Here is a 27750-nt window from a genome sequence, read left to right on the forward strand (position 1 = left end):
TGCCATAAATCTCTCTGTTTTGAGCTCTCTTTGTCTCAGTCTTTCATACTCAGAGGTGGTGACAACTCTCAATTTTTTTTTTTTTCAATTCTTTCTATAAAATCTTGTTTTCTAGTTCTTGTTGGTAGGATCAAATGTTTCATTTAATTAAATCCATCACTGGCATTAACTCTCTTCCTTTACTCTTGCTTCCAGATGAAGCCGTAAGCTCAGCAGGATCTTTAGTTGAAAAGCCTTTCAAACTAAAACACTTCACTCTATTTTCTAGCCTAGATAATGTGTAGTCTAGGAAAATACTTATCTCAGAGTGAGCTGGCAGCTTGCCTTTAGCTGGTGCTCTGATGGTAGTAAACGTGGTAGTGAAAGAAGACAGCACAGAACTGAAGTATTTAATCAACTGTTGATGGACTAAGAAAGTTGGCTATGAGAGGAAACCACTCATATGAGAGGTAACCACTGAGCTAATTTAAATTACTTTACTGTCACAAGGTGAATGTAAAAAAAATAAAACCAGAAAATAATAAGAGAGAAGCTAGGAGAATATAGGTATATACTCCAGGAAAGAGAGGCTTTCTTAAGCAACAAAGGGACCTATAAGCCCCAAAGGCAAACATTGACCAATTTGGTTTCATTAAAAATTCAAGTTTTTGTTCACCTTAAAAAAAAACCCACCATAAACATGGCAAATGCTAGATAGGGAGAGAATATTTAATACTAGTGCTGCAAAAGGATCAATTTGTTGAATATGCAAAAAAACAAAACAAACACAAACAAACAAAAACAACTCCTACAGACTGATAAGCAAGAGAAACAGAAAAATGGTCAAATCCTATGAAAAGGTAAGTAACCTCACTAGGTAGCCAAAAAATGCAAATTAACACAAGACACCATTGTACCTCTGCCATTTTGCATGTGTGCAAATGTATGTGTAGGATAAATTCCCAGAAGTGGAATAGATTCATATTACATGTTGCTTTCTGCAGGGATGATATCAATTGACATTCCCACTGGCAATATATGAAACTACCTGCTTTCACAAAGTCTCTCCAAACAAGTGTATTTATCAGATTTGTACTTTTGCTAAATGTATAGATGAAAAATGGCCTATTGGGGTCGTTTGAGTTAGTATTTCTCTTATTATGCGTAAGTTTATGCACATGATTAAGTTCATATGTTTAAAAGACCACTCAGTGATTTAAGAAAAAGAGAAGAATTTGTTGCCAACATTTAAAAATGAAGAGAGTTGAACCTTCTGTGCTGGCTGTGAGGGAGTAATTGGTCTTGATACTGCTATAAATTGCTGTAAAATCTGAGATAATCTCTTCTTGGGAAAGCACATTTTACAACTTATCAAAGGAAACCACCAAAATATATAAAACAACTGTTTGCAGGCATTAAACAGCAATCATGTGAGGGCTGCCATCCTTGAGAGGGGAGGTACTAGAGCTGAGTCCCACCTTCACCTGCTCTTTTTTCACTAAGATGATTTTTCTGGCTGCAGCCCAAGGAAGTGGCTTCTCCCTAGGCAGCACTGGCAAGGATCAGTGTTCAGGATCCTAAGACAGCTGGAATATGAGGGACAGGGTGTTGGAGAAGGGGGAGCCTTGAAGAGTGAGCCCCAGGATTCTGCCTGTGTATTTCCCTTGAGCCCTAGGGCACCTCCTCGATGGTGTGAATGAGGAGTAAGCACGCCCTGAATAAACACAAATTCCAGTCCCAATATTTGATTAAAATTGGGTTTTGGATGAAACCTACATGGCTTAAATAAACTTTATCAAGGTAAGTTCCCTTGCTGATTAGGAGATCAGGACCAGAAGTGGCAGAGAGCATCTTTTGGAAGGCTGACAAGTCTGCAGAGATTCCAGAGCATGAATAATGCAGGGATAAGATGTTAGACTTTGAGCCCAGACTGTGGTCCACAAAGCATCTAGTTGAGAGTATAGAGCCCATGCTTTACAAGTAAAGGCAAAACTAAAACAAAGCTGGAATAAAAGTATGCCTTGATAGGATCAAGATCATACACTGATAATTTAACTGTTATGTAGATGAAAAAAAAACCAAAAACAAAAAAACTTTGGAAAGATATTATCCTGAGCCTCTGCAAAGTGTCATTCAGATGTATTAAAGATTACTAGACATTCTAAGGAGCAGGAAAAAGTGACATAATAAGAGCTAAAACCAGCCAATAGAGGTATTCCCCAAGGTGATTCTCATGTTGTAGTTCCCAGGTAAGGACGTCACATAAGTATAATACGATTTTAAGGAAAATAAAGGAAAAGATGGACAAAATGGATGGAAAGGTGGAGTATTCAGCTGAAAAATAAAGTTTATAAAACATCAAATGAAAAATAAGGAGAATTCACATACAAATCCAGATCTTTAACTACTCTTGAAAAATTAAAGGGATGGGGAATTCGTAACTGCATTCTCCAAAAGCAGCAATCTCCTGAGCCAACTGGATGCTACCATTTAAGAGGTCAATTACAGTCCCATTCATCCTGCTTCACTCACTCACCTTTTCCACTCACTCCCTGAAATCACTGGAATTTGCTGCCCATGCTCTACTGCATAGAGAAAGGCAAGCTTCTAGTGCCTGTGGTTCTGCGTCAGTCACTATAACTCTTTGTGTCCTTAGAGTAGCAGCTTCTGTAGCTCACACTTGTGAAGGCTGTGATAGGTCTTGATTGGGGTGATTACGTTATCCTTCTTTGGAAGTGGGTTTGACCAGGTTACTTATATTAGAAAATATTTAGGGGAGATTGGGTCAAGATGGCAGAGTTGAAGGATGTGCGAGCACTCCCTCTTGCCAAAGCACCAGAATCACAATAAACTGCTGAACAATCATCAACAGGAAGACACTGGAACTCACCAAAAAAGATACCCCACATCCAAAGACAAAGGAGAAGCCACAATGAGATGGTAGGAGTGGCACAATCACAATAAAATCAAATCCCATAACTGCTGGGTAGGTGACTCAAAAATGGAGAACAATTATACCACAGAAGCCCACCCACTGGAGTGAAGGTTCTGAGCCCCACGTCAGGCTTCCCAACCTGGGGGTCCAGCAACAGGAGGAGGAGTTCCCAGATTCCTTTGAAGAACCAATTAATGTAGGGATCTGAGTGTATGTATCATATTGAGAACTCCATAATGGACCACGTAACAAATAATGATACTGGTGTGAATATTATTGAGAAGTAATCTACTTTGAAGCTAAGTGTTAGTTTAAGGGTTTAAAGGGTGATCCAATGTCAGTTTGAAATAACTATTTCTTGACCTATATGGACAAATATTATTGTTGGAACTAGTCTGGTAATGAAAGCATATGAGACAGACTTCAGACTTTGAAGGCTAGCGGGATTTGATTGCAGGACTTCGACAGGACTGGAGGAAACAGAGACTCCACTCTTGGAGGGCACACAAAGTAGTGTGCGCATCAGGACCCAGGGGGAAGGAGCAGTGACCCCATAGGAGACTGAACCAGACCTACCTGCTAGTGTTGGAGGGTCTCCTGCAGAGGCAGGGGGTGGCTCTCTCTCACCATGAGGACAAGGACACTGGCAGCAGAAGTTCCGGGAAGTACTCCTTGGCAGGAGCCCTCCTCAAGGCTGCCATTAGCCCCACCAAAGAGCCTGTAGCCTCCAGTGCTGGGTTCCTCAGGCCAAACAATCAACAGGGAGGGAACTCAGCCCCACCCATTAGCAGACAAGCAGATTAAAGGTTTACAGAGCTTTGCCCACCAGAGCAACACCCAGCTCTACCCACCACCAGTCCCTCCCATCAGGAAGCTTGCACAAGCCCCTTAGATAGCCTCATCCACCAGAGGGCACAGCAGAAGCAAGAAGAACTAGAGTCCTGCAGCCTGTAGAACGAAAATCACATTCACAGAAAGATAGCCAATGAAAAGGCAGAAGACTATGTACCAGAGGAAGGAACAAGATAAAACCCCAGGAAAACAATTAAATGAAGTGGAGATAGGCAACCTTCCAGAAAAAGAATTCAGAATAATGATAGTGAAGATGATCCAGGACCTCGGAAAAAGAATGTAGGCAAAGGTCAAGCAGATGTAAGAAATGTTCAACAAAGACCTAGAAGAATTAAAGAACAAACACCTAGAAGAATTAAAGAGCAAACAGAGATGAAGAGTACAATAACTGACATGAAAAAGACACTAGAAGGAATCAGTAGCAGAATAACTGAGGCAGAAGAACGGATAAGTGACCTGGAAGACAGAATGGTAGAATTCACAGCTGCAGAACAGAATAAAGAAAAAAGAGTGAAAAGAAATGAAGACAGCCTGAGACCTCTGGGACAACATTAAACACACCAACATTCGCGTTATAGGGGTCCCAGAAGGAGAAGAGAGAGAGAAAGGACACAAGAAAATATTTGAACAGCTTATAGTCAAAAACTTCCCTAACATGGGAAAGGAAATAGCCACCCAAGTCCAGGAGGTGCAGAGAGTCCCAGGCAGGATAAACCCAAGGAGAAACATGCCAAGACACATAGTAATCAAACTGACAAAAATTAAAGATAAAGAAAAATTATTAAAAGCAACAAGGGAAAAATGACAAATAATATACAAGGGAACTCCCATAAGGTTAATAGCTTATTTCTCAGCAGAAACTCTACAACCCAGAAGGGAGCGGCACAATATATTTAAAGTGATGAAAGGGAAGAACCTACAACCAAAATTACTCTACCTGGCAAGGCTGTCATTCAGATTCGATGGAGAAATCCAAAGCTTTACAGACAAGCAAAAGCTAAGAGAATTCAGCACCACCAAACCAGCTCTACAACAAATGCTAAAGAAACTTCTCTAAGTGGGAAACACAAGAGAAGAAAAGGACCTACAAAAACAAACCCAAAACAATTAAGAAAATGGTAACAGCAACATACATATGGATAATTACCTTAAATGTGAACAGGTTAAGTGCTCCAACCAAAAGACACAGGCTTGCTGAATGGATGCAAAAACAAGACCCATATATATGCTGTCTACAAGAGACCCACTTCAGACCTAGGGACACATTCAGACTGAAAGTGAGGGGATGGAAAAAGATATTCCATGCAAATGGAAATCAAAAGAAAGCTGGAGTAGCAATACTCATATCAGATAAAAGAGACTTTAAAATAGACAATGTTGCAAGAGACAAGGAAGGACACTACATAATGATCAAGGGATCAATCCAAGAAGAAGATACAACAATTATAAATATATATGCACCCAACATAGGAGCACTTCAATACATAAGGCAAATGCTAACACCTATAAAAGAGGAAATTGACAGTAACCCAGTGGTAGTGGGGGACTTTAACACCTCACTTACACCAATGGACAGATCATCCAGACAGAAAATTAATAAGGAAACACAAGCTTAAAATGACACAGTAGACCAAATAGATTTAATTGATATTTATGGGACATTCCATCCGAAAATAGCAGATTACACTTTCTTCTCAAGTGCACAGGGAACATTCTCTAGGATAGATCACACCTTGGGTCACAAATCAAGCCTTGGTAGATTTAAGAAAATGGAAATCATATCAAACATCTTTCCCGACCAAAGCGCTATGAGATTAGAAATGAATAACAGGGAGAAAACCATAAAAAACACAAACACATGGAGGCTAAACAATACGTTACTAAATAACCAAGAGATCACTGAAAAAATCAAGGAGGAAATCAAAAAATACCTAGAGACAAATGACAATGAAAACACGACGATCCAAAACCTATGAGATGCAGCAAAAGCAGTTCTAAGAGGAAAGTTTATAGCTATACAAGCCTACCTCAAGAAAAAAGAAAAATCTCAAATAAACAATCTAACCTTACACCTAAAGGAACTAGAGAAAGAAGAACAAACAAAACCCAAAGTTAGTAGATGGAAAGAAATCATAAAGATCAGAGCAGAAATAAATGAAATAGAAACAAAAAAAACAATACCAAAGATCAATAAAACTGAAAGCTGGCTCACTGAGAAGCAAAATTGATAAACCTTTAGCCAGACTCATCAAGAAAAAGAGGGAGAGGACTCAAATCAATAAAACTAGAAATGAAAAAGGAGAAGTTACAACAGACACCACAGAAATACAAAGCATCCTAAGAGACTACTACAAGCAATTCTATTCCAGTAAAATGGACAACCTGGAAGAAACGGACAAATTCTTAGAAAGGTATAACCTTCCAAGACTGAACCAGGAAGAAATAGAAAATATGAACAGACCAATCACAAGTATTGAAATTGAAGCTGTGATCAAAAATCTTCCAACAAACAAAAGTCCAGAACCAGATGGCTTCACAGGTGAATTCTATCAAACATTTAGAGAAGAATTAACACCCATCCTTCTCAAACTCTTCCAAAAAATTGCAGAGGAAGGAAGACTCCCAAACTCATTCTACGAGGCCACCATCATCCTGATACCAAAACCAGACAAGGATGCTACAAGAAAAGAAGATTACAGACCGATATTGCTGAGTAATATAGATGCAAAAATCCTCAACAAAATACTAGCAAACAGAATCTAACAACACATTAAAAGTATCATATACCATGATCAAGTGGGATTTAACCCAGGGATGCAAGAATTCTTCAATATATGCAAATCAATCAATGTGATACAGCATATTAACAAACTGAAGAATAAAAACCATATGAACATCTCAATAGATGCAGAAAAAGCTTTTGACAAAATTCAACACCCTTTTTTTTTAAATAAATTTACTTATTTATTTATTTATTTATGGCTGCGTTGGATCTTCGCTGCTGTGCGCAGGCTTTCTCTAGTTGCAGCGAGCGGGGGCTACTCTTCATTGCGGTGCTCAAGCTTCTCATTGCATTGTTGCGGAGCACATGCTCTAGGCGCGCGGGCTTCAGTAGTTGTGGCTCACAGGCTCTAGAGCGCAGGCTCAGTAGTTATGGCGCACAGGCTTAGTTGCTCCGCGGCATGTGGGATCTTCCCAGACCAGGGCTCGAACATGTGTCCCCCTGCATTGGCAGGCAGATTCTTAACCACTGCGCCACCAAGGAAGTCCGAACACCCATTTTTGATAAAAACTATCCAGAAAGTGGGCATAGAGGGAACCTACCTCAACATAGTAAAAGCCATATATGAGAAATCCACAGCAAACATCATTCTCAATGGTGAAAAACTGAAAGCATTTCTTCTAAGATCAGGAACAAGGAAAGGATGTCCACTCTCACTGCTATTATTCAACATAGTTTTGGAAGTCCTAGCCACAGCAATCAGAGAAGAAAAAGAAATAAAAGGAATACAGATTGGAAAAGAAAAAGTAAAACTATCACTCTTCACAGATGACATGATAGTATACATAGAGAATCCTAAAGATGCCACCAGAAAACTACTAGAGCTAATCAATGAATTTGGTAAAGTTGCAGGATACAAAATTAATGCACAGAAATCTCTTGCATTCCTACAAACTAATGATGAAAAATCTGAAAGAGAAATTAAGGAAACACTCCCATTTACCATTGCAACAAAAAGAATAAAATACCTAGGAATAAACCTACCTAGGGAGACAAAAGACCTGTATGCAGAAAACTATAAGACACTGATGAAAGAAATCAAAGATGACACAAACAGATGGAGAGATATACCATGTTCTTGGATTGGAAGAATCAATATTGTGAAAATGACTATACTACCCAAAGCAATCTACAGATTCAATGCAATCTCTATCAAATTACCAATGGCATTTTTTACAGAACTAGAACAAAAAATCTTAAAATTTGTATGGAGACACAAAAGACCCCGAATAGCCAAAGCAGTCTTGAGGGAAAATAATGGAGCCAGAGGAATCAGACTGCCTGACTTCAGACTATACTACAAAGCTACAGTAATCAAGACAATATGGTACTGGCACAAAAGCAAATATAAATCAATGGAACAGGATAGAAAGCCCAGAGGTAAACCCATTCACCTATGGTCAACTAATCTATGACAAAGGAGGCAAGGATATGCAATGGAGAAAACAGAGTGTCTTCAATAAGTCGTGCTGGGAAAACTGGACAGCTACATGTAAAAGAATGAAATTAGAACACTCCCTAACACCATACACAAAAATAAACTCAAAATGGATTAAAGACCTAAATGTAAGACCGGACACTATAAAACTCTTAGAGGAAAACATAGGTAGTACACTCTTTGACATAAATCACAGCAAGATCTTTTTTGACCCACCTCCTAGAGAAATGAAAATAAAAACAAAAATAAACAAATGGGACCTAATGAAACTTAAATGCTTTTGCACAGCAAAGGATACTATAAACAAGATGAAAAGGCAACCCTCTGAATGGGAGAAATATTTGCAAATGAATCAATGGACAAAGGATTAATCTCCAAAATATATAAACAGCTCATGCAGCTCAATATTAAAAAACAAACAACCCAATTAAAAAATGGGCAGAAGACCTAAATAGACATCTCTCCAAAGAAGACATACAGATGGCCAAGATGCACATGAAAAGCTGCTCAACATCACTAATTATTACAGAAATGCAAATCAAAGCTACAATGAGTTATCACCTCACACCAGTTAGATTGTGCATCATCAGAAAATCTACAAGCAACAAATGCTGGAGAGGGTGTGGAAAAAAGGGAACCCTCTTGCACTGTTGGTGAGACTGTGAATTGATACAGCCACCATGGAAAACAGTATGGAGGTTCCTTAAAAAACTATAAATTGAATTACCATATGACCCAGCAATCCCACTACTGGGCATATATCCAGAGAAAACCATAATTCAAAAAGACACATGCACCACAGTGTTCATTGCAGCACTATTTACAATAGCCAGGTCATGGAAGCAACCTAAATGCCCATCGACAGATGAATGGATAAAGAAGATGTTGTACCTATATAGAATGGAATATTACTCAGCCATAAAAAGGAACGAAATTGGGTCATTTGTGGAGACGTGAATAAATCTAGAGACTGTCATACAGAGTGAAGTCAGAAAGAGAAAAACAAATATTGTATATTATCGCATATATGTGGAAGCTAGAAAAATGGTACAGATGACCCGGTTTGCAGGGCAGAAATAGAGACACAGATGTAGAGAACAAACGTATGGACACCAAGGGGGGAAAGCAGGGTGGGGGAGGCGGCAGTGGTGGTGTGATGGATTGGGATTTTGGGATTGACATGTATACACTAATATGTATAAAAAGGATAAGAACCTGCTGTATAAAAATAAAATACAAAAAAAAAAAAGAAAATATTTAATTGAATTGTCTCCATTTATCTCACTACCATATCCATTCTCATGCTTCCAAGAAATAAGTGTGACCCTGGGCAAAAGAAAAGAGACAGAAGTTTCTTTGGGAAATGAAAGGGCCCATCGTTTATTATTATTTGAGTTCAGGTTGATTTATTCTTTTTCCTGACCTCTCTTCTGTGTATATTTTCTTTCCTTCCTACATTGGAGACCATCAACCCATCACTTAATGTCAGGCAAGAAGAAGAGGAGGTGGTGCTTTCACAGGCACTATAGGAGCTTAGATATGTACCTCTACTTAATATCTGCTCTTTAGAGTTTACAGGCCTTGCTGTCTTCCTTCACACTTCAGAAGTTAGCCGTTAATTGTAATGTTAACCAATATAAAAGACTAGAAACTAAAAGCAAGAATGTGTATACTCTCTAGGAAGTTGTATCTTGCTGGTTTTGTCAAATTGCCTCCTTTTTTCTTGTCTTTTCTCAGGCTTTCTGTGACATCCACAATACGTGCTACAAGTTCTTCACATTTTGTCGTTTCAAGGCCAGTTCAAAGGGCTCAGCGAGCATTAGAGAATAATTATTGCAACCAGTTTTTATTCCTTATCTCAAGATAAGAAACACATAGTTCAGATTTTATCTATTAGAAATATTTGAGACAATACCACCATCATTTAAGAATACAGGAGATAATCTGTGCTGTGCTTTTCTAATGTTAGATAGCAGGCCACGTCATTAGGGAACAAGGGATGTTCTCATTGTCAGTGGAGTGACTTGGGTGCGATTTTGGGAAACCCACCTTTTATTCCCTATTATTCGTTTTAATTTCACAAACACTGGGATACTTAGATTTGAGAACACCATTTCTGCCAAATTCAGATTGAATATTAATGATTTTCATTATTATTAATTGGTGCCACTTAGCTGTCTGTTGATGGGAATTTGGACCTTGATTCACACAGTATGGTTCTGAATCAGACTATGTTCCCCAGTGGGCTCTTACTGTGTGTTGATTTTGATACATGCCATCTTATTTTCATAGCTAGAGCCTGGCCAAGAATTCTTTATGCCCTTAAAGTTTTTTATGCTCGAGTAAAGAAAATTTTGTCTTTCTAATCCCCTTTCTCTAGTTCTCTGTACCTTAACTTAAAGAAAAAGAAATATTCCAGTTTCTCTGAGTGTTACGTATTTTCTTTTCTTTCCAAGTATTTCTACTTAAGACTGCACAGAAATTTTGAGCTAGATAGGTGCCTTTAAGTGTCTGTACAAATAGGTAATATCTGTAGCACCTTTGAAATCAGGGCACGTTTGGCATTTTAATGTTATTTGCTCCTAATATGAGATATTAGCAATAATATAATACATCATCCAGTCTTTTGATGGAGATTCTCATCTCACTTGTCATATATCCCTCATATATCTCCAAAACAGGAGCAAGTTTTATTTTTCTCTTTCTCTCACAAAGTTAAATAAATCATTATTAAAGATACCGGTCTTATCTTGAAGGCAGTGCAGAAACATTTTATTATTTCATACAACTACGTTCACTTCTTTGGTTTATATATAAAACTCTTTCAATAATAATCAAAATCATTTCTCAATCCGTTTATAAGGGTATGAAAACCATACTACTACATCTTTATGATAAGGTGTGGCCGCAGAAAATCAAAAATAAGTATGTGACACTCTATATATGGAATCTTTTCTGTGCACAGAATTATTAGTTTTACCACATTTCTGCCTTTCTTTGACACATTTATATTTATAGAAATAGATTATGGGAAAAGAATATGAAAAAGAATAGATATGTATCTATGTGTAACTGAATCACTTTGCTGTACACCTGAAACATTGTAAATCAATTATAAAAAAATTTAAAAAACTAAAATAAAAGATTCTGTATTGATTGTAAGATAAAACAAAAGTTTTTGAATATATATATATATATATATATATATATATATATATATATATATATATCTCATTAGTAGATTCCCTGGGGATAGCAAACCAACATATGGATTTCAAAAATTTATTTCTAATTTCTTTAGCAATGAAAGGTGATGCATTATTGGAATTTATAATAATTGTTTAATACCATAAAATGCTCAAAGGACTCATAGGGGTAGCAACAATCAGGAGTTAAAATGGTTTTACTCCAGCATTGGACTCAGCCTCATCCGTTAATCTCCTGTGTCAGTGCAGTGTTGTTATAACAGCTCTAAATGGCTTAAATCTTAAGTCACTAATATTAGCCTTATATTTTCAAGGTATTAATATTAGAACCAACCAAAATCTATCAACCTTCGTATTTGTCTCTCAACAATGAAGTGGAGGAAAAGACAATATCTATCTGGCACGTACTTCCTGATGACAAGGTAAATTGTGCAATTATTAAGACAAGAGCATTCGTAGCAAAGGACTTTAGACCCTTCAGGCATTTATATATTCCAGCAAATATCTGCATTAGTTAAGAAGAAATAGCTTCCTGTGTATTTATCTTGGCATAAATACATTCTGTAATATAGAAACTGTTAAATTTTGGTTATGGATTTCACTCACTTAATAAAATATAATTCAACTGTTTGGATTTTTATTGTAGATGGCATAGCCCTCCAAAGGGCACCCAAAATGGGATTGTTTCTGTTTTGCAAATTCATGCTATAAATTAAATTATGTGCCAAAGACCTGATACTTAAAATATATGATTTAAAAGATTCATATCTTAATTCTAGGAAGCCTGTCAGAATAACGCTATTTCTAGTCTTACACTGGTATGATTAGAGTTATAATTGCATCTCGGCGGTTGGTTATAAGAGTAGCTGCTACATTTCAGGTTAGCCACTGACTTATGCGCTGGGTATAACATGAGGTGGGCTGCGCTGCCACTGGTTTTCAAAAGAATCTTAAATGCTCTCATTTCCACTCATAACCATCATTTGGATAATCCTTACGTTTCTGTATTTCATCAGTTTTAATGCATGTACAAATCATCCTACTATTTTTAAAAAATAGAAGCTTTTCAAGAGCTGATTCCAGTCCATAGGATAAACCACAGAAATGAGGAGTTTTGCGGCAAAGTAGTTTTGTGGGGTTTTTTTGTAATTACTTTGTAAAATACCCTTGTCATTTTCCTTAAACATCATCCGTGCACTCAACAAATCTTTATGGAGCACTTAGTCTGTGACAGGCACTACCAGGCTCTGTGTTAAGCACGAGGGAAACGTGTATACAAAATAGGCCAGATTCCTGCCCAAGAGTTTACCTTCTACTCAGGGAGCCAGAAGATAAACAAATAAATAAAGGATATAGGCATATTAAATGGTGAAGAGCGGGAAATAAAGCAGAAAAGGGAATGAGGAAGTCTATTTGAGGGTATGGGGTTGCAGTGTTTTAAAATGTCAATGTCAGTTTTTTGAAATGTCTTTGAGTCAACAGACCTGGGCTCAAATCCCTTGGGCAACATGGCATCTCCAAGCTGCGGTGTTCTCCTCTGTGGAATGGAATAATAATAATAATATCCACCTCAAAAGTTGTGAAAATTAATCAAAATAATGTAGGTAGAGTATATTGCACAGAGCCTGGCATATAATAAATGCTGAGTGTATTTTAACAACAGTAACAACAACAGTAATAAAATGGCGGCAGTACGCAAACCCTAACATTGAAAGCCCAGAATTTAACCCTGCTCTTCTCCTTAGATGACATGGCAGCAATCATTTGGGAGGTTGTTCGTGTTATATTAGGGAACTGTGATATTGCAATTTATAGTAAGAAATATATATATTTGATCTTAGTCCCTGTTTCTGCCACAGAGTTCCTAAAACCCTTGAATTTCCTGGGTGCTGAGAGCCACAGAGGTGTCTTTTGTTATGTTAATGAGGTGATGTTTGGAAACCACCTAAGGATGGGGTCTGGTTGCCAGGGGAACCAACCAGTTGATTAGAGGATTGAAACTTTCATCCCCACACCCCTGACTTCCAGGGAGGGGACAGAGGCTCTGGTAAATTAATTGAACCGAAGGAGGGGGTCCTTGGAACCTCCAGTCTCTACTCCACTTGGAGTCATGCCATCATGACGAAATTGATAATGACTAATATAACTATCTATTTGCATCTCATTAACCTTGTTTTAAAGTACACACTGTCTTATTTACATTATTTTAAATTATATGCATACTTGTTCTCATAAGCAGAAGTAGAGTAGCCATCCACTTGAAACTACAAAACCAAGAGAGGTTAGAGACATGAACGTTATTAGCTGGGAGAGATTTTCAGAAGCTTGATTGGGAAAAGCAAGGTTATCCAAGGACACTTGGAAACAGAATGGGGCTAAAGGAATTAGCGATTAGCCAGGCCCTGAGGGTGAGTGGAGAGCCAGAAGTTATTTGGAAGGCACAAAAAGAAGAGAAAGTAAGCCAGAAACTTTTGGAAAAAGAGTACTATTTCCAGTTGTTATTATTTTCTTTTTCTGGAGGTTCTATGTTCAATACAGTTAGCCTTGTTTTGATTCTCTTATGTTTTGTGACAATTGTAGAGACAATTTTTATATTATGCTAAGAAGTATATTAGGATATAAATTAGTACATTAAGAAGATTTATAGATTTAGGCTGTGAATTGTCCTGCTTCCATTTTTACCATCTTTTGATCAAGAAATATTACATTTGCATTGTCCCCACTGCCTATTACCTTTAGTGCTAAAAATAGTCCTTGTTCAAAAATGTAAGCTTTCTTAAATCAATCTGTTTCCATTTTAAATTCTTGTCAGTTTCTTTGCAAACCCTCCTTCTATCCATAGTGTGTTCATTACCACTGCCATTTTCTCTGTTTTTTAAAATAGAAGTGATATAACTGGAATGAGGACAAGCAATGAAGATAACTTTGTTATTATTTTATTAGTTTAAAGCAACTGTAATGGCTATAATTAAATAACAGATAAGCAACAGGTTTAATAGGTCTTACTGTTAAACAGGAAGTGGAGTTTTTGGTCATAGAATGTTTAATTTTTTTCCTCTGAAAGTGGAACAACAGAATGTTGCTTTTCATTTATCATATTTACTTCTTTACTCCCTCTCTCAGTATTTTCATTCTAAAATGTGGGATGAACAGTTATACGAGCTAGTATATACTTTATATTGCAATTTTCAAAACTTTAAGGTCATTATACCAAGTCCCAAGAGTTCAGGGAGTCTTCGAGAGTTACTCTATGGTCAGGGGCAAATTAATTGAAATCCCAGTCTTTTAACAGCTCTCCCTGGTTGCTGCTTAAAGTAAGTTGGTGCTTGAAGAAAGTCTGCATGAATACATGAAAGAAAAATCTAGACTGAGGAAGAGAGAAGTTATTTGCAAGATATTTTAAATCATTGTTATTTAGAATTCCCCTCCTTTGAGGTTTGAAGCTAAGCACTCCTGGCCTATCTGGTGGCTTCTCAGGCCAAGGTCGCAGGGTCCCAGTGGAGGACTTAGTGTTGACTCCCCTCCCTCACTCCAGCTCCAACCAGTGGCCACTCAGAGAAGACCCAGGAAATTTCTTAGGGGAATATATTAATCCCAGATTCTAGATTTTGATGATATGATGCTCTCATCCATCAAGGAAGTTTTTTTTTGTTTGTTTGTTTGTTTTATTTATTTTTATTTATTTTTATTTATGGCTGTGTTGGGTCTTCGTTTCTGTGCGAGGGCTTTCTCCAGTTGTGGCAAGCGGGGGCCACTCTTCATCACGGTGCGTGGGCCTCTCACTGTCGCGGCCTCTCCCGTTGCGGAGCACAGGCTCCAGACGCGCAGGCTCAGTAATTGTGGCTCACGGGCCCAGTTGCTCCGCGGCATGTGGGATCTTCCCAGACCAGGGCTCGAACCCGTGTCCCCTGCATTGGCAGGCAGATTCTCAACCACTGCGCCACCAGGGAAGCCCCCATCAAGGAAGTTTTTAACTACAAAATTCCCAACTAAAAGTGGCTTAAGTAATAAGGAAACATTGTCCCATATTACAAGAACTTCTGAGGTAGATCATTCTGGGGGTAATTTCAGTGGCTTAACAGTGTCATAATTCTGGTTGGCTTCTCTATGTACTCTTGTTTTTTCTCTTGTGGTCTTAAATAGCAACTCCAAGCATCACTTCATGTGGACAGCATCCAGAGAAGGTTAGGGCCTTTCCCCTGGACCAAAAGTTACATCACATGTCCATGCCTAAGGCAATCACCAGCAAGAGAAATGGGCTTACCATGGCCGATTTAAGGAATCAGTTTCACTGTCCCTAAACCTTGCCACCTGAACCTGAACAAAACACAGGAATTCCTACCATCTTAGCTCAGTATTAACTCCTTGTCTTCATTCTTGCCCTACCTGGGGCATAGGATCTGAGGCTAACCAGTTCCAAGAAAATGGTGCTTGTGCTGACTGGATTAGGTTGAGTGTTGGTTTGGGGCTTGTTGGGGTTAATTATCACTCCAGTTCTGCCTCTGCTCTGCCCTTTTCCCCTGATTCCCACACGGACCCAGAAGACCTTACCTGTTGGCTTTTATAGCTCACCAGCGCCTCTCTGTGGTGAGAGGCAAGGGAGGTGGGGAGAGAGGACTCCTCATCCCAGATCACTCCATCTCAGGCCCTGGGCTTTGCACCACTGAAATGGAACATTTGCTGGCAACACTCACAACCTTCCAGGAACCTAAAATTCTGGAAATGCTCTACTTCTTTCCTACAAAACCAGCCCAGTCAATCTGGGAAATCTCTCCTCGGCTGTTCCCAGAACAGGGCTGATGGAGGATAGATTTTACCAGGGCTGTCTTGCAGGTGTTTGTCAGTTGCTGTGTTCCGTCGCAGGTTTATACACTGCCCTGCCGGCTCCGTACTCAACCCCACCTCCTGATCCTGGGGATGCCCTTAGAAAGCAGCTCAGTTGCAGGCTCTGAGGATAAGGCGGCATTGTATGCAAGGAGTGTGCAGGTAACAGCTGCAGCTCTTGGGTCACATATTTTTAGAAGGTCACCTGAGGCCGACAGGATTTAGAAGCAACTTTCCAAATTACCAGCTGAAGCTGCCGGCTGCTGTTTTAATTTAAGTCCCTCTGTACTCCTGTTAAGAAAGCTGCATTCCATGAGTACCTTTCTGTGGTCTCTGCCCTCTCTGGGCCTCGTGCACAGCAACATTTGCTCTGTGTTAATTCAGGTCGCATCCCCATGACCTGACTGATGTGCATTGAAAGTAGTTTTTTAGTAAATCTACTTCAGGTTTGAGAGGATCTATTTTTAAGTTGCATGGCTCTAGCAAAGAACTAGGTGCTGTGGATATAAATTGTGGCTTTTTGAGTTGCTTTGGCCAAAAGGAGAGTTCTGGACCATCTCAGAGCCATGGGCTTCATTACCCATTTCACTAGCCCAGCCAAGACCTCAGCCTCTGGCAGTATTTTAAGTGGGTGGATAAGAGCTTGTTTCCCTGGTTGTTTTACATTTACAGAATTGAACTGCAATCAGAATTGACTACAATACAGTATTTGAACTGCAATCAGAATTGACTACAAAACAGTACAATACAGACTTGACTACAACACATGTATCAACTCCTTTATTTCCAGAAAAATATTTATGTTATTAATTCTATTCAATATATTGTTGTCACAAATATTTTTATAGGGAATGCCATCTAGCTTGTCATTTATTTAATTTAGATACATATGAATTTAATACTAATTTTAACTCAGATTTAGTAATAAGCTCAAGAAATAAATTCCCACATTTTTTTTTCACCTTGGCCCTGTAAATCATCCATGTTTATCATATGATAATTAAATGTCTTATGTTTAAACTTTATTAGCATATTGACTTTTGCATAAATTAGGTAACGACACATTGTAGCAATGATGGAGACCATATACATGTGTCTACACACATACCTACTTGCTGAACTATTTTCTGAAGAAATAGAACCACCATTTTAGTTAGAAAATGTAACTAAAGATAATTCAGAAGTAATTATCTTTAAACCTTGAAGAGATTTTATTCAAATTAATGTTTTTCTTTCTCAGAAAAGAAATATCGCTCGACTATAATAATTGAATTACCTTGATCACTGGGTTTTTTTTTTTTTTTTGATCACTGGGTTTTTTACTTGAAAATTTCAGGCTCTACAGTTATTATGTTAATCTGCTAAAAATCAAGTTTTAGAATTTAATGAGACTAATTCTCCTAGGTTCTCTTGGAAGCTGTTTTATTGAAGTACAGAAATTATTAAGTAGAGTAAATATCACCCTTGTGGCTTGAGAATGAACTGCAGTTTCCATCCGGATAGTTTGTCTGTGAAGAATTATGCACCAGGAAAAATGACTCTGTGTATATTTTTAAAAAGTAATAAAACAAAATTACTGTTATGTTATTTTCATTTGGATGACTCACCCTTTGTTGTTGTTGTTCTTCCCCTGTGTTCTAGAAAGGTATACATGAGTGGAATTTTAGTGCTTCTTCTGTCAGGGGAGTGAGGTAAGTTTCCTTGGTGCATTTCGTTTACTTAGAAGATGTTTTTCTAGAGTATGAATGTCTTGGATAGGACTTGTAGTCATGATTTAAAAAGGCAAAGAACTTCAAGAATCCTTCTGTTGATGAAAATGCTCAGCCTTCTTCAGACTCACTATCTCCATTACAAAAAGATTTGCAACAAAACCTTCACTGTTTGAACTGACTCTGCACTTGTCACCTACTTAAAATGTGGTGGCAGAGAGATAAATGTGAACTGTGGACCAGAGTCAAGGTGAGGATAAAAGTGAGCTGTGTGGGGTCCTCTCTAGCTGGGTTTATGTTAGAGAATGGTTTTTCTGGTCTTTTGGTATCCCAGGAACTAATCTCTCTTTAGATGTATTGAAAACATACATATCATCTGCCAGGTTGTGTCCTGTAGCTAATATTAATATGGTGAGATTATGGGAATTCATTTTTCTATGACTTTTCCTGAGGTCACCGTTAATGAAGTGTTCTTGAGGTTACAGTGTCTCCCTTCAGTTCTGACATTGCCATCATAATGCCAACTCCTGGGGTTTAGAAATGAGATTTATTTCAGAATCAAGAGCCACTGGTTAAATGTTTACATACTTGTTCTACAGAAGTTTATGAGACACCACCTCTTGCAAATTTCAAACCAAATTAGTTGTGTTTACTACTGTGTGCCCCATATAAACAGAAATGAGAAAAATCAGATCTCTGCGTGCCAGTTATACAATACTCTGTTGCTTTTGGCATAATAGTAATTGGTTTTGTTGGAGCATATGAACCGGCAGACTCGTCTGGGTCACTGATAATTGGAGTTTGCCTGGTAAAAACACCCGTTACCTCATGAATGATGTGAACAGAAACAGGCCAGACTGACTCATTATATATCTTTCCAATCCATGCCTTCTCAAATAAAGCATTACTCTCTTAATATTTAATTTTTAAGACCAGTCATTAGCAAGACATTACTTATTGCTGCCTTTTTAAGCCATCCATCTAGGAAAGTATGGTAAATATAAATTTCACTTTATCAGCATGGAATGATTATATGCAGCTACTGTTGGTTTATATGTTGAGAAACTTGAGTTCCAGTGTGACTTCAAAGAGAGCTAACTTTTCTTGACTTCCTCCTCTATAAATAGAAGACAAACTATAGAAGAAAATCCAGCTGTCAGCAGTTTGTCTTGCATCAGCTTAGGACTTGCTCAGCTCAGTCAATGGGCATTTATTGAGCACCAGCTATCTGTCAAATGTTGAGTCCTGTTCTGCTAAGGATACACAAAGGACTAAGACGTAAACTCTGCTCTTGAAACACTCACAGCCCAGCAGGGCAACACACATTTAACAACTAATGACAGTACAGTGTGAGATTAACAGACATATGTTCAAAGACCAGAGGGACAAGAGGAAGTCTTTCTGTTTCAGGTAGAAGTAGTGAAGGGAGAGAGGGTAAGGTCTAAGGTGGGCCTTAAATGGTGAATAGAATTTCTTTAAAAGGTCAAAAATGATGTGCATTCCAAATGGGAGGAACAGCAGATGCAGAGGCATAAAATAGGGATTGGAGAACTATAGCCCACAGGCCAAATACGGCCCGCTGCCTGTTTTTGTAAATAAAGTTTTATTGGAACTCAGCCATGTTCATTCATTTATGTATTGCCTAAGGCTGCTCCAACAGCAAAACTGCGTAGTGTGGCCTACAAAGCTTGATATATTTACTCTCTGGCCTGTTACAGAAAATAGTTGCCAACCCTTGGCATAAAAGAGCATGGCCTGACTGGTAAACTCAAAATTGTTTCAATTTCTGTAAAGTAAACGACTTGGCTGAGTCCAAATCAAGTGCTGTTTCATATTTCTTCACTCCTTTATAATCTCAACAATAATGAGGTGCTTTACCTGCCTCCACACATTGCCTTCCTAGCTTCGGAAGCATTTTATTGTTCGACACATCTTACGGAACCAGAATCACCAAGGTCAGTAAGCCAGTTGATATTTACGCTTTTCTTTCGAGCACACAGTTTAGTGCTACAGCAGGCAAGACCCCTTCCCCATGCTAAGTTGTAGGACACATGGCTTGTGTGCCTACAATACCCCAGAGCAACATTATCTGCAGATACAAGCAGGAGGACAATGCTCAGAATATTAAATAATTTTAGTGTTGTGGTACAGGGAATGTCACTTTTTAAAGTGCTATTTATAACATTTTGGTATAAACAACACTGATATCATAATTGGGACTGAATATAAAAAATATTTATTTTTCATTACAGTACATGGAAGTATTGAGATTACTGTGAATAATTCTTTGTTTGTTTCAGTATTTCTAAATTTGAAGAACGATGCTGTTTTCTTTATGTGCTTCACAATTCTGATGATTTCCAAATCTATTTCTGTACAGAACTTCATTGTAAAAAGTACGTATTAGTCACTGTTTATGTGCGAAAAAGACTGTTCTTACCTGATCATTATTTTTAATTAATGAATGAACATGTAGCTCCTGTAAAGAATTCATGGCCATGTGCTTATATAAATATTTCATTTGCACTGATATCTTATAATTATGTGGCATGTTTAACTGAGAATTTGGGGACCTTTCTTTAATAAATCAACCTTTTTCTTAGTTGTAATTTATTTTTCCATAGACAAAACATTAACCAAATTTACTAGTTAATTGCCAAGTATTATGACTCGTTTTTAAAGTGCTTATGTATTAGGTGATTACCAAAATTTTCATTCTTGAATTCTTTTGAATAATCTCACCATCGTCTGCAACAGTGGCTCCTAGCTCTGGTTCATATTAGAATCAACTGGTGGGCTCTAGAAAGTGCCTGAGCCCGACCCTCGACGAATTATATTGGATTTCTAGGTGGAGGAACAACTTGAGCTAAGAGCCAGTGATGTAATCTACACCAATAAAAGATAATCCAAAAATCCATGGACTGCATTGTATGTTTGGGTTAACCTCCCTGGGTATATTTGTCTTGGGCTAATAACTAAGTACTTCCTGGTCCCTTAGAACACAGTGACTAATTGTGGGGACCTATAGAAGTGCGTGACAATTTAGACACCAAAGTGCAGGTAAAAGCCAGCATGGACTTAAGATTTTGCTGGGGGTTGTTCTTTCAAATAATCACTATTTGACCCCATTATAAATGATTGATATGCTAGCTACAATATACAGTCAATCATTTTTATCTTGGTACCAAAAATATGTATGTTTAATTTAAGATTCTTAGCTAGAGTTTTATCTTTATTATTGTAAAATGTGTAGTAAAAAGAGTTGGAAGTAAGAAAGAATTCCTAGCACATGTATGGTCGACTTTTCTACTTACGCTTGAATTCTCAAGGCTATTCATTTGTTTCAGTGATAATTATAGCTAAGATTTATGGAGTACTGACCTCAGACCTCATATCTATTTTAATTTTCAAATAAACTTTATTAGGTAGGTAATATTAATATTTTTGTTGAAAAGAGTAAAAGAAAAAAGTAGAGTCTTGGAGAGTTTAACTAGCCTATAATCATATATAGCCAAAAAGCACAAAAACCGGGATTTGAACCAGGCGCATGTTACTCCAGAATCCAAGCATCTAAAAATTACACTGTACTCCCACCCCACTAGAAGTGTTATATTCTACTTAGAGAAGTTGGTGTTGAAAATTTTTGTGTGGGTAGCTGATGGAAGTCTTTACCCCAAATCTTAAAGTCTATCTTTAAACCTAGAATTTGTTTAGATCTTTCATGTTCTTCCTTTTGGTTGAACTTGCTTTTGTCTGTAACTCATCAGGATATGTAATCTTCATCAGAGCATACCATCATTCTGATCAGGTTTGGGATTTTCCTTTCTTGTCTTTAACCTCCAAAGAATGTATATATAGAGAAAGGAAGAGTGAGGAACTAGGCATCACACACAGACTCCATAGAGAGGCTTCCAACTCCATAATGGACTTTGTCTATTTTGTTCATTGTCATATTCCCAAAGGCCAGAACAGTTTTTTATCCTAGTGGAAACTTGAATATTTGTTGGATGGATGGATGGATGGATGATAAGAGGTACTGTATAAGAAAAGGTTTTTTCCTTCCTATGTAGGAAGAAAACCAGTTCTTCCCTACTGTGTTTCTTTCCTGTGTGTCTCCTTTATTCCTCACACAAAACACTTCATTTCTGACATTTCTGGTCCCCAGATGTGTGGAGGTTTTACCCCACAACAAGCAATTCTCTGTGACACCTACAATTGAACTCAGTCTACCTGGAGATAGAGTGAGATCCCACAGGTTAAAGGCTCAGTCCCATAAGACTGTTTCTTCCCCTGACTTCAGATGCCAGTCACAAGCCCAGATTATCACCTGTGCTTTAGATATACCGGCTATAGATCAGAGGTTCCAACGACCCCCTTCTTGGGTTCGATTAATTTGCTAGAGAGGCTCACAGAACTCAGGGAAACACTTACTTACATTTACCAGTTTATTAAAGGACATGATACAGATGAACAGCCAGATGAAGCGATGTATAAGGTGAGGTCTGGGAGGGTCCCCAGTGCAGGAGCTTCTGTCCCTGTGGAGTTGGGGTGCATCCCCCTCCCTGTATGGGTATGTCCACCAACCCAGAAGCTCTCTGAACCCCCTACTACTGGGATTTTATGGAGGCTTCCTCGTGTAGGCATGAACAATTATTAACTCCATTTCCAGCCCCTCTACCCACTCTGGAGGAAGGTGGGGGAGTGAAGCTGAAAAATTCCAAACTTCTAATCGTGGCTTGGTCTTTCTTTTGACCAGCCCCCATCCAGGAGTCCACCCAGAGTCGCTTCATTAGAACAAAAGATGCTCCTGGTTCTCTATCACTTAGGAATTTACAAAGGTTTTAGGAGCCCTATGTTAGAGATGGGGTCTTAGACAAATATTAGGACACAAGAGATGCTCCTAGTGTTCTCATCACTTACAAGGGTTTTAGGAGTTCTCTGCCAGAACCTGGGGACAGAGACCAATATTTATTTTCTACTATCTCATAGGCACAGAGATAGCATAAAGGTTCTGGGTTGTGTTAGGGAAACTTTTCTTGTCACACAGTAACCTGCTCTTCCCTTGGGCTGGCAGTGCACGGCATCACCTGCCTGTGAGATCATCAGCCCCTGTTCATAGTGCCTCCCTTACTCCACGTCTGGGCTAGAAACCATTAGCATCCCTTCTGAATGGATAGACACAGCTAGCGTTGCAGAGGGAAGAGATCTGTTTCTTACCATAATTTTTGGGGGGAGCTCTGAAGTGACCTCTAGGGGAAAAAAAAAAAAAAAGGAACTTTACAAGAATAGTTCCTGAAGAAAATGTTTGTCACCGACAGAAAGGTGGCTTCTGTCACAAACATATAAGCTAGCCGTTCCTGATTCCATCAGTGTTTTGCAGACTGTATATATGGGACCCCACATGTATGACACTGAGGTGCTCAGGCAGAATATTCAGTAACTGAGATCAAATGTAGTGGCCAACACTGTGTTGCAGAGTCAGCTCAGAATTTAGAGACACTATTCCAGAATCTGGGTATTTTTGTTATGTCCCATTAAAAATAGTAATATTAACAGCAGCAAAACAATAATAGCTAATATTTAGTGAGTGCCCTGTGCTGAGCACTTTACAAGTATTACCTCAAGTCATCTCCACGACAACCTATAAGATAGATACTCATATTCCCCATTTATAATTAAAGAATGAGGCTCAGAGAGGTGGAGAAACTTGCCCCAAATCATGCAAATACTAGCAACCTTGGTATGATATTCAAGTCCACATTCTTAACATTTCTATGACCTTGTCTAGCCTTACTGTTCTAATTCTATAACATATCATGTTACTATTACTTGAAGTGAGGCATTAGGTCAGAAATTTCTGGCAAATCCTACCAAAAATATGAAAAATCATATTTTTCGCACTGATGCTGATATTTTGTTTATTGCCTGACTCTTCCAGGTCCCATTTTTTTGCTCTGAAGTCACTTTGAAACGTGCTTGCTTATATTTAATATCTTATGTATTATGAGTGACCACATACCAATTTTCATTGCAGGTTTTTTGAAATGGTGAACACCATTACCGAAGAGAAGGGGAGAAATACAGAGGAAGGAGATTGTGAAGGTGACTCCCTGGAGGTAATGACTTTGGTTTCTGTGTTCATTTTACTAAATTTCTCTGTGGCTAATTTTTTAGAATGAACTATTTAAAGCTTTACTGAGGGAAAGGGGTGTGTGTGTGTGTGTGTGTGTGTGTGGTGTGTGTGTGAGCTTCGTGAGTAGTGACAAAGGGTAGAGAGCTCAGCCAGAGTCTGTAAGCTTTCCCTTAATGTTTAAAAGCAGCTTCTAGAATTCCTTTGGTTAAAAAGGGCTGAAAAGCAAACATTGGAGAACTCTTAGTCAGGAATACTGAGTTTTTGTATCTTACTCTGATAGTAACTATGCTTTATCTTTGAGGGTGTTGATAACCCTCAATGCAAGAGTCACAGTGCCCTTACACATTTTTTATTCTCCTCTGAGTTATGTTGCAATTCAGACAAGCAAAATTCAGTGAAAATTCTGAATGATAGAACCGTTCTCGGTCCTCGTTCGTATGCTTAGGCAGAGCACCTGAAACAATGGAAGATTAACAGGATAAAGAGAGGAGGTGATAACAATCACCCCAGTGCAGTTGCTCTCCACCACTGTGCTTTTCCTTGCACCTCCTAGATATAGTACACTGCAGACACCTATTTTTCGACTGTGTCCATTTTCTCCATCATGTCTGTCTGCTGCGTATAGCACAGCATTCCACCACAGTGAGGACAGTGCTGGGGACTTTCAAGAGAGCTGACGCTCGCACTTGAGCATCTTCAGTGTCTGAAGGATAACACTTCTCCAGGCATGGTAGTGGGCCTCTGTTTTCTCCAAGCCTTTCCCAGTGTATGACTTGGGACCGAATTCTGAATCCAAGCAATATTGAAAATTACATTTCTAATGTTAAACTGAAATTGAAGAAACTAGAGCACCAACCTGACTGGTATACGTAGTGTATTAGATCACTTCGGTAATGTCATCTCGTAGGCTAGAAGTTTTAGGTAAGCATTGAAGGAGTAGGGTAACAGTCGAGGGGAATTTAAATATAATAACCAATTGTCAATTCTGTCTGTAGTTAAGTTCTATACTTCTCTAGCAGTTGTGTAGCTTTTGATATTCCTGGATAAGCCTAAGCCTCTTTCATTTAAGTTATAAAAAGATGATAGACCTAATTTGGAAAAAAGAAATCTTCCCCACGCACTAGCTTGCTGTCTACAGGAGTAATAGACAATGCTTCCTATTTGTTATGCTTTATATTTTGCACTGTTATATTTTCTTATTTAAGTGATTGTGGTTAGGAGCTAGATCTCTTGATTTCTATATCAGTGCTCTTTTGACTGCACCTCATTATCTCTGTTTTTATTTGGGTTAAATTTAGAATCACTTGATACTTAGCAACTGCCAGGGTAAAAGTTAACAAAGACAAAGAAAATGAAACCGTTTCATTAGTAATAAATTAGCAAGTGGATAGATTTGAAAATCCATAAAGTTATTTTACAATATCATAAATTGCTGGGTTTACAAAAGCAATAACAGTGATAGCTATCCTTTATTTCATACCCTTCTTTGAAAAACTAAATCCATCTTACAAAAAATACACATAGCACAGACAGGCTATGGTAGCCATGTTAGAGAAACTTGGTCTTCATAATTGATTGAATCAACAGTTCAGAGACTCTGCTTTAGGAACTCATTTAACCCTATGCATTGCATAACATGGCTTTAATTGCCTTAGAATTTGTGGTGAATCTGGCCAGCTGATTTTCCTAAGACTCAGTCTCCTATAATGTAAAAGGGGTAGGTAGATCACTTTTCAGACAGCTGTCAAGAAGATCCAGGGTCAAGATCTCCTGATCTGTGTGCAGTGGTACTAAATGGGGTGGATTTTGTAAGACACCCTTCCTGATCAGACAGTTCTCCTGCAAACGCTGAGAACACTCACCAGCCAAATATGGAGGAAAGTGCTCAGGTTTCTTCCTAGGAATATCCAGAGGGTTTTAGTAGGTCTACTGACCTCACAAAAACCAACTCATACCATAGTGCTCTCTGATTCATCAAGGTGCTCCTAACTCACACTTCTCAAGAAAGCACAGGTATACTATTCTTTTTTTTTAAAAAGTTATTTATTTATTTTTATTTGGTTGTGTCAGGTCTTAGTTGCGGTTTGCGGGCTCCTTAGTTGTGGCATGTGAACTGTCAGTTACGGCATGCATGTGGGATCTAGTTCCCTGACCAGGGATCAAACCCGGGCCCCCTGCACTGGGAGCGCAGGGACTTAACCACTGCGCCACCAGGGAAGTCCCACTATTCTTTTAATGTTAGAAAAACACTCATGTACTTCTGTCCTTTGCATTCTATCAGAATAATTTAAAGTCTATGACATAGAATGGCTTCTACAGTATTCCCAGTGGACTGTATAGTCTATACAGTGAATTCAAGAGTACTTGTTTTAAGTATTGAAGTAATATTTTGGCTTAGTTTGCCATTTTGCCACAACTAGTGACATTGCTGACGTTGTAGTCTTGGGTGTTCTGTTAGCATATTAATGAATGGATACGGTGATGTGCTGGGCTGTGAAGATGATGACATCCATCTTGGCTCTCCCTCTCACGGAATATCCCTTTGTAGCCAGAACACCTCTACAATATGAGTTATTAAATAACCTTAACTTATATTTTTACATAACTTATGATAACTCCATTATACCCTTATCACATTTCTTAGCTATTTCAACATTCTCAACTCACATTATTTTTTCAGTATTCTAAATATTTGATTAAAATGAGTTCCTTAATTTCATTACCACAAACTGAACTCAAATTTCAGCCCATGAATGACATAGCAAAAATAATTCCTCCTCTTCCCATTCTTTATAGTATAAACAAGAAGGATTACTTTGGAGATTTGTATGCAGAATAATTATTTTCTGATCTTTACCTTCATTTGAGATAGAATTAAAATTGTTTCAATACATGTGTCAATTATTCCTGAAGCCTTTGGGTACCTTGGCCCGAAACAAAATTAAAATGTTGGAAAGGTCAGATGCTTTCAAAAAGTTGTTAACTTCACTTGGGGTGGCATCAGCGTTTGGCAAACATTAACTATTAATGTGGTTCCGTAAACCACAAATTTGAAGCTAATCTTAAGACTTCCTGGTGTTTGAAAAACTTCTTATTTGAAGCCCAAGTTAAGATTTACTTTTCTTTCTGATTTTAAAAACTGAGGTTTCTTTGAAGCATTATAGTTGTGGGAGGGATTCAGCCTCCTTCGGTCATGGTCAGACCCCTCCTCCAACTGATCGTATCTGACTCTGCTCTAGTAAGATCCTTGTGCTGGGGTCAGTGGTCTGGGGTTCTGGCTCTAACTTTGCCAGTAGCCAGTTTTATAACTTTGGACAAAATTCTTACTCCTGCTGGGTTAAGATGATATCATTCCTTAAATGAGAGTTGAACAAGAAGATCTTAAATGTCCTTTCCTAGCTCACATTTTTTATACTTTTCAAGGTTAGTATAAACTGTACCAGGTCTTTTAAATATAGCTCAATACCACTTTCAGAGGACTTTTCTGTTTTTAAACAGAAAGAGAAACAACTTCTTTTGATTCGAGGCCATGTTTTTTGATTCAAGGCTGTCTTTTGAAATGGAAGGGTTATGAACCCATATCTTAAATAGTTTAATGTATTAATAAATTTATATTGAAATCATTGAACAATTGATTACAGTTAACTATAAGAGTTCTAACACTTATCCGCTGTGGTCCCTGTTTTTGTTCTCCCAGCCTTTCATAGCTTCACTAAGAACAAGGGCATCTACACTGTTACCCAAGCCAGACACCTCAGAGCAACTTCTGCTCCAGCCTCCCCCCCAGCATTTCCTCCAGTCCCTTCACCCCATTCTATCACTCCCCCATCTCAGGTCCTCAACATCTCTCATGCGGCCTGATATCTCTCCTGCCATCAACACACTGTCCCTG

The 27750-nt window shown here is 38.3% G+C and overlaps 1 protein-coding gene across 3 annotated transcripts in view; it reads left to right on the plus strand.

Annotated features, from left to right (window-relative positions):
• Nucleotides 1–27750, plus strand: part of MAP3K5 (mitogen-activated protein kinase kinase kinase 5) — a 221842-nt gene that overhangs the window by 134953 nt on the left and 59139 nt on the right. For all 3 annotated transcript variants that reach the window (XM_007190926.3, XM_028168712.2, XM_007190925.3), the window contains 4 exons: nt 11507–11614; nt 17658–17707; nt 20026–20121; nt 23760–23841. In XM_007190926.3, coding sequence (XP_007190988.2) covers nt 11507–11614; nt 17658–17707; nt 20026–20121; nt 23760–23841 — 336 coding nt within the window. The remainder of the gene's footprint in view (nt 1–11506; nt 11615–17657; nt 17708–20025; nt 20122–23759; nt 23842–27750) is intronic.

This window comes from Balaenoptera acutorostrata, chromosome 14 (genome assembly GCF_949987535.1).
Source record: "Balaenoptera acutorostrata chromosome 14, mBalAcu1.1, whole genome shotgun sequence".
Taxonomy (NCBI): domain Eukaryota; kingdom Metazoa; phylum Chordata; class Mammalia; order Artiodactyla; family Balaenopteridae; genus Balaenoptera; species Balaenoptera acutorostrata.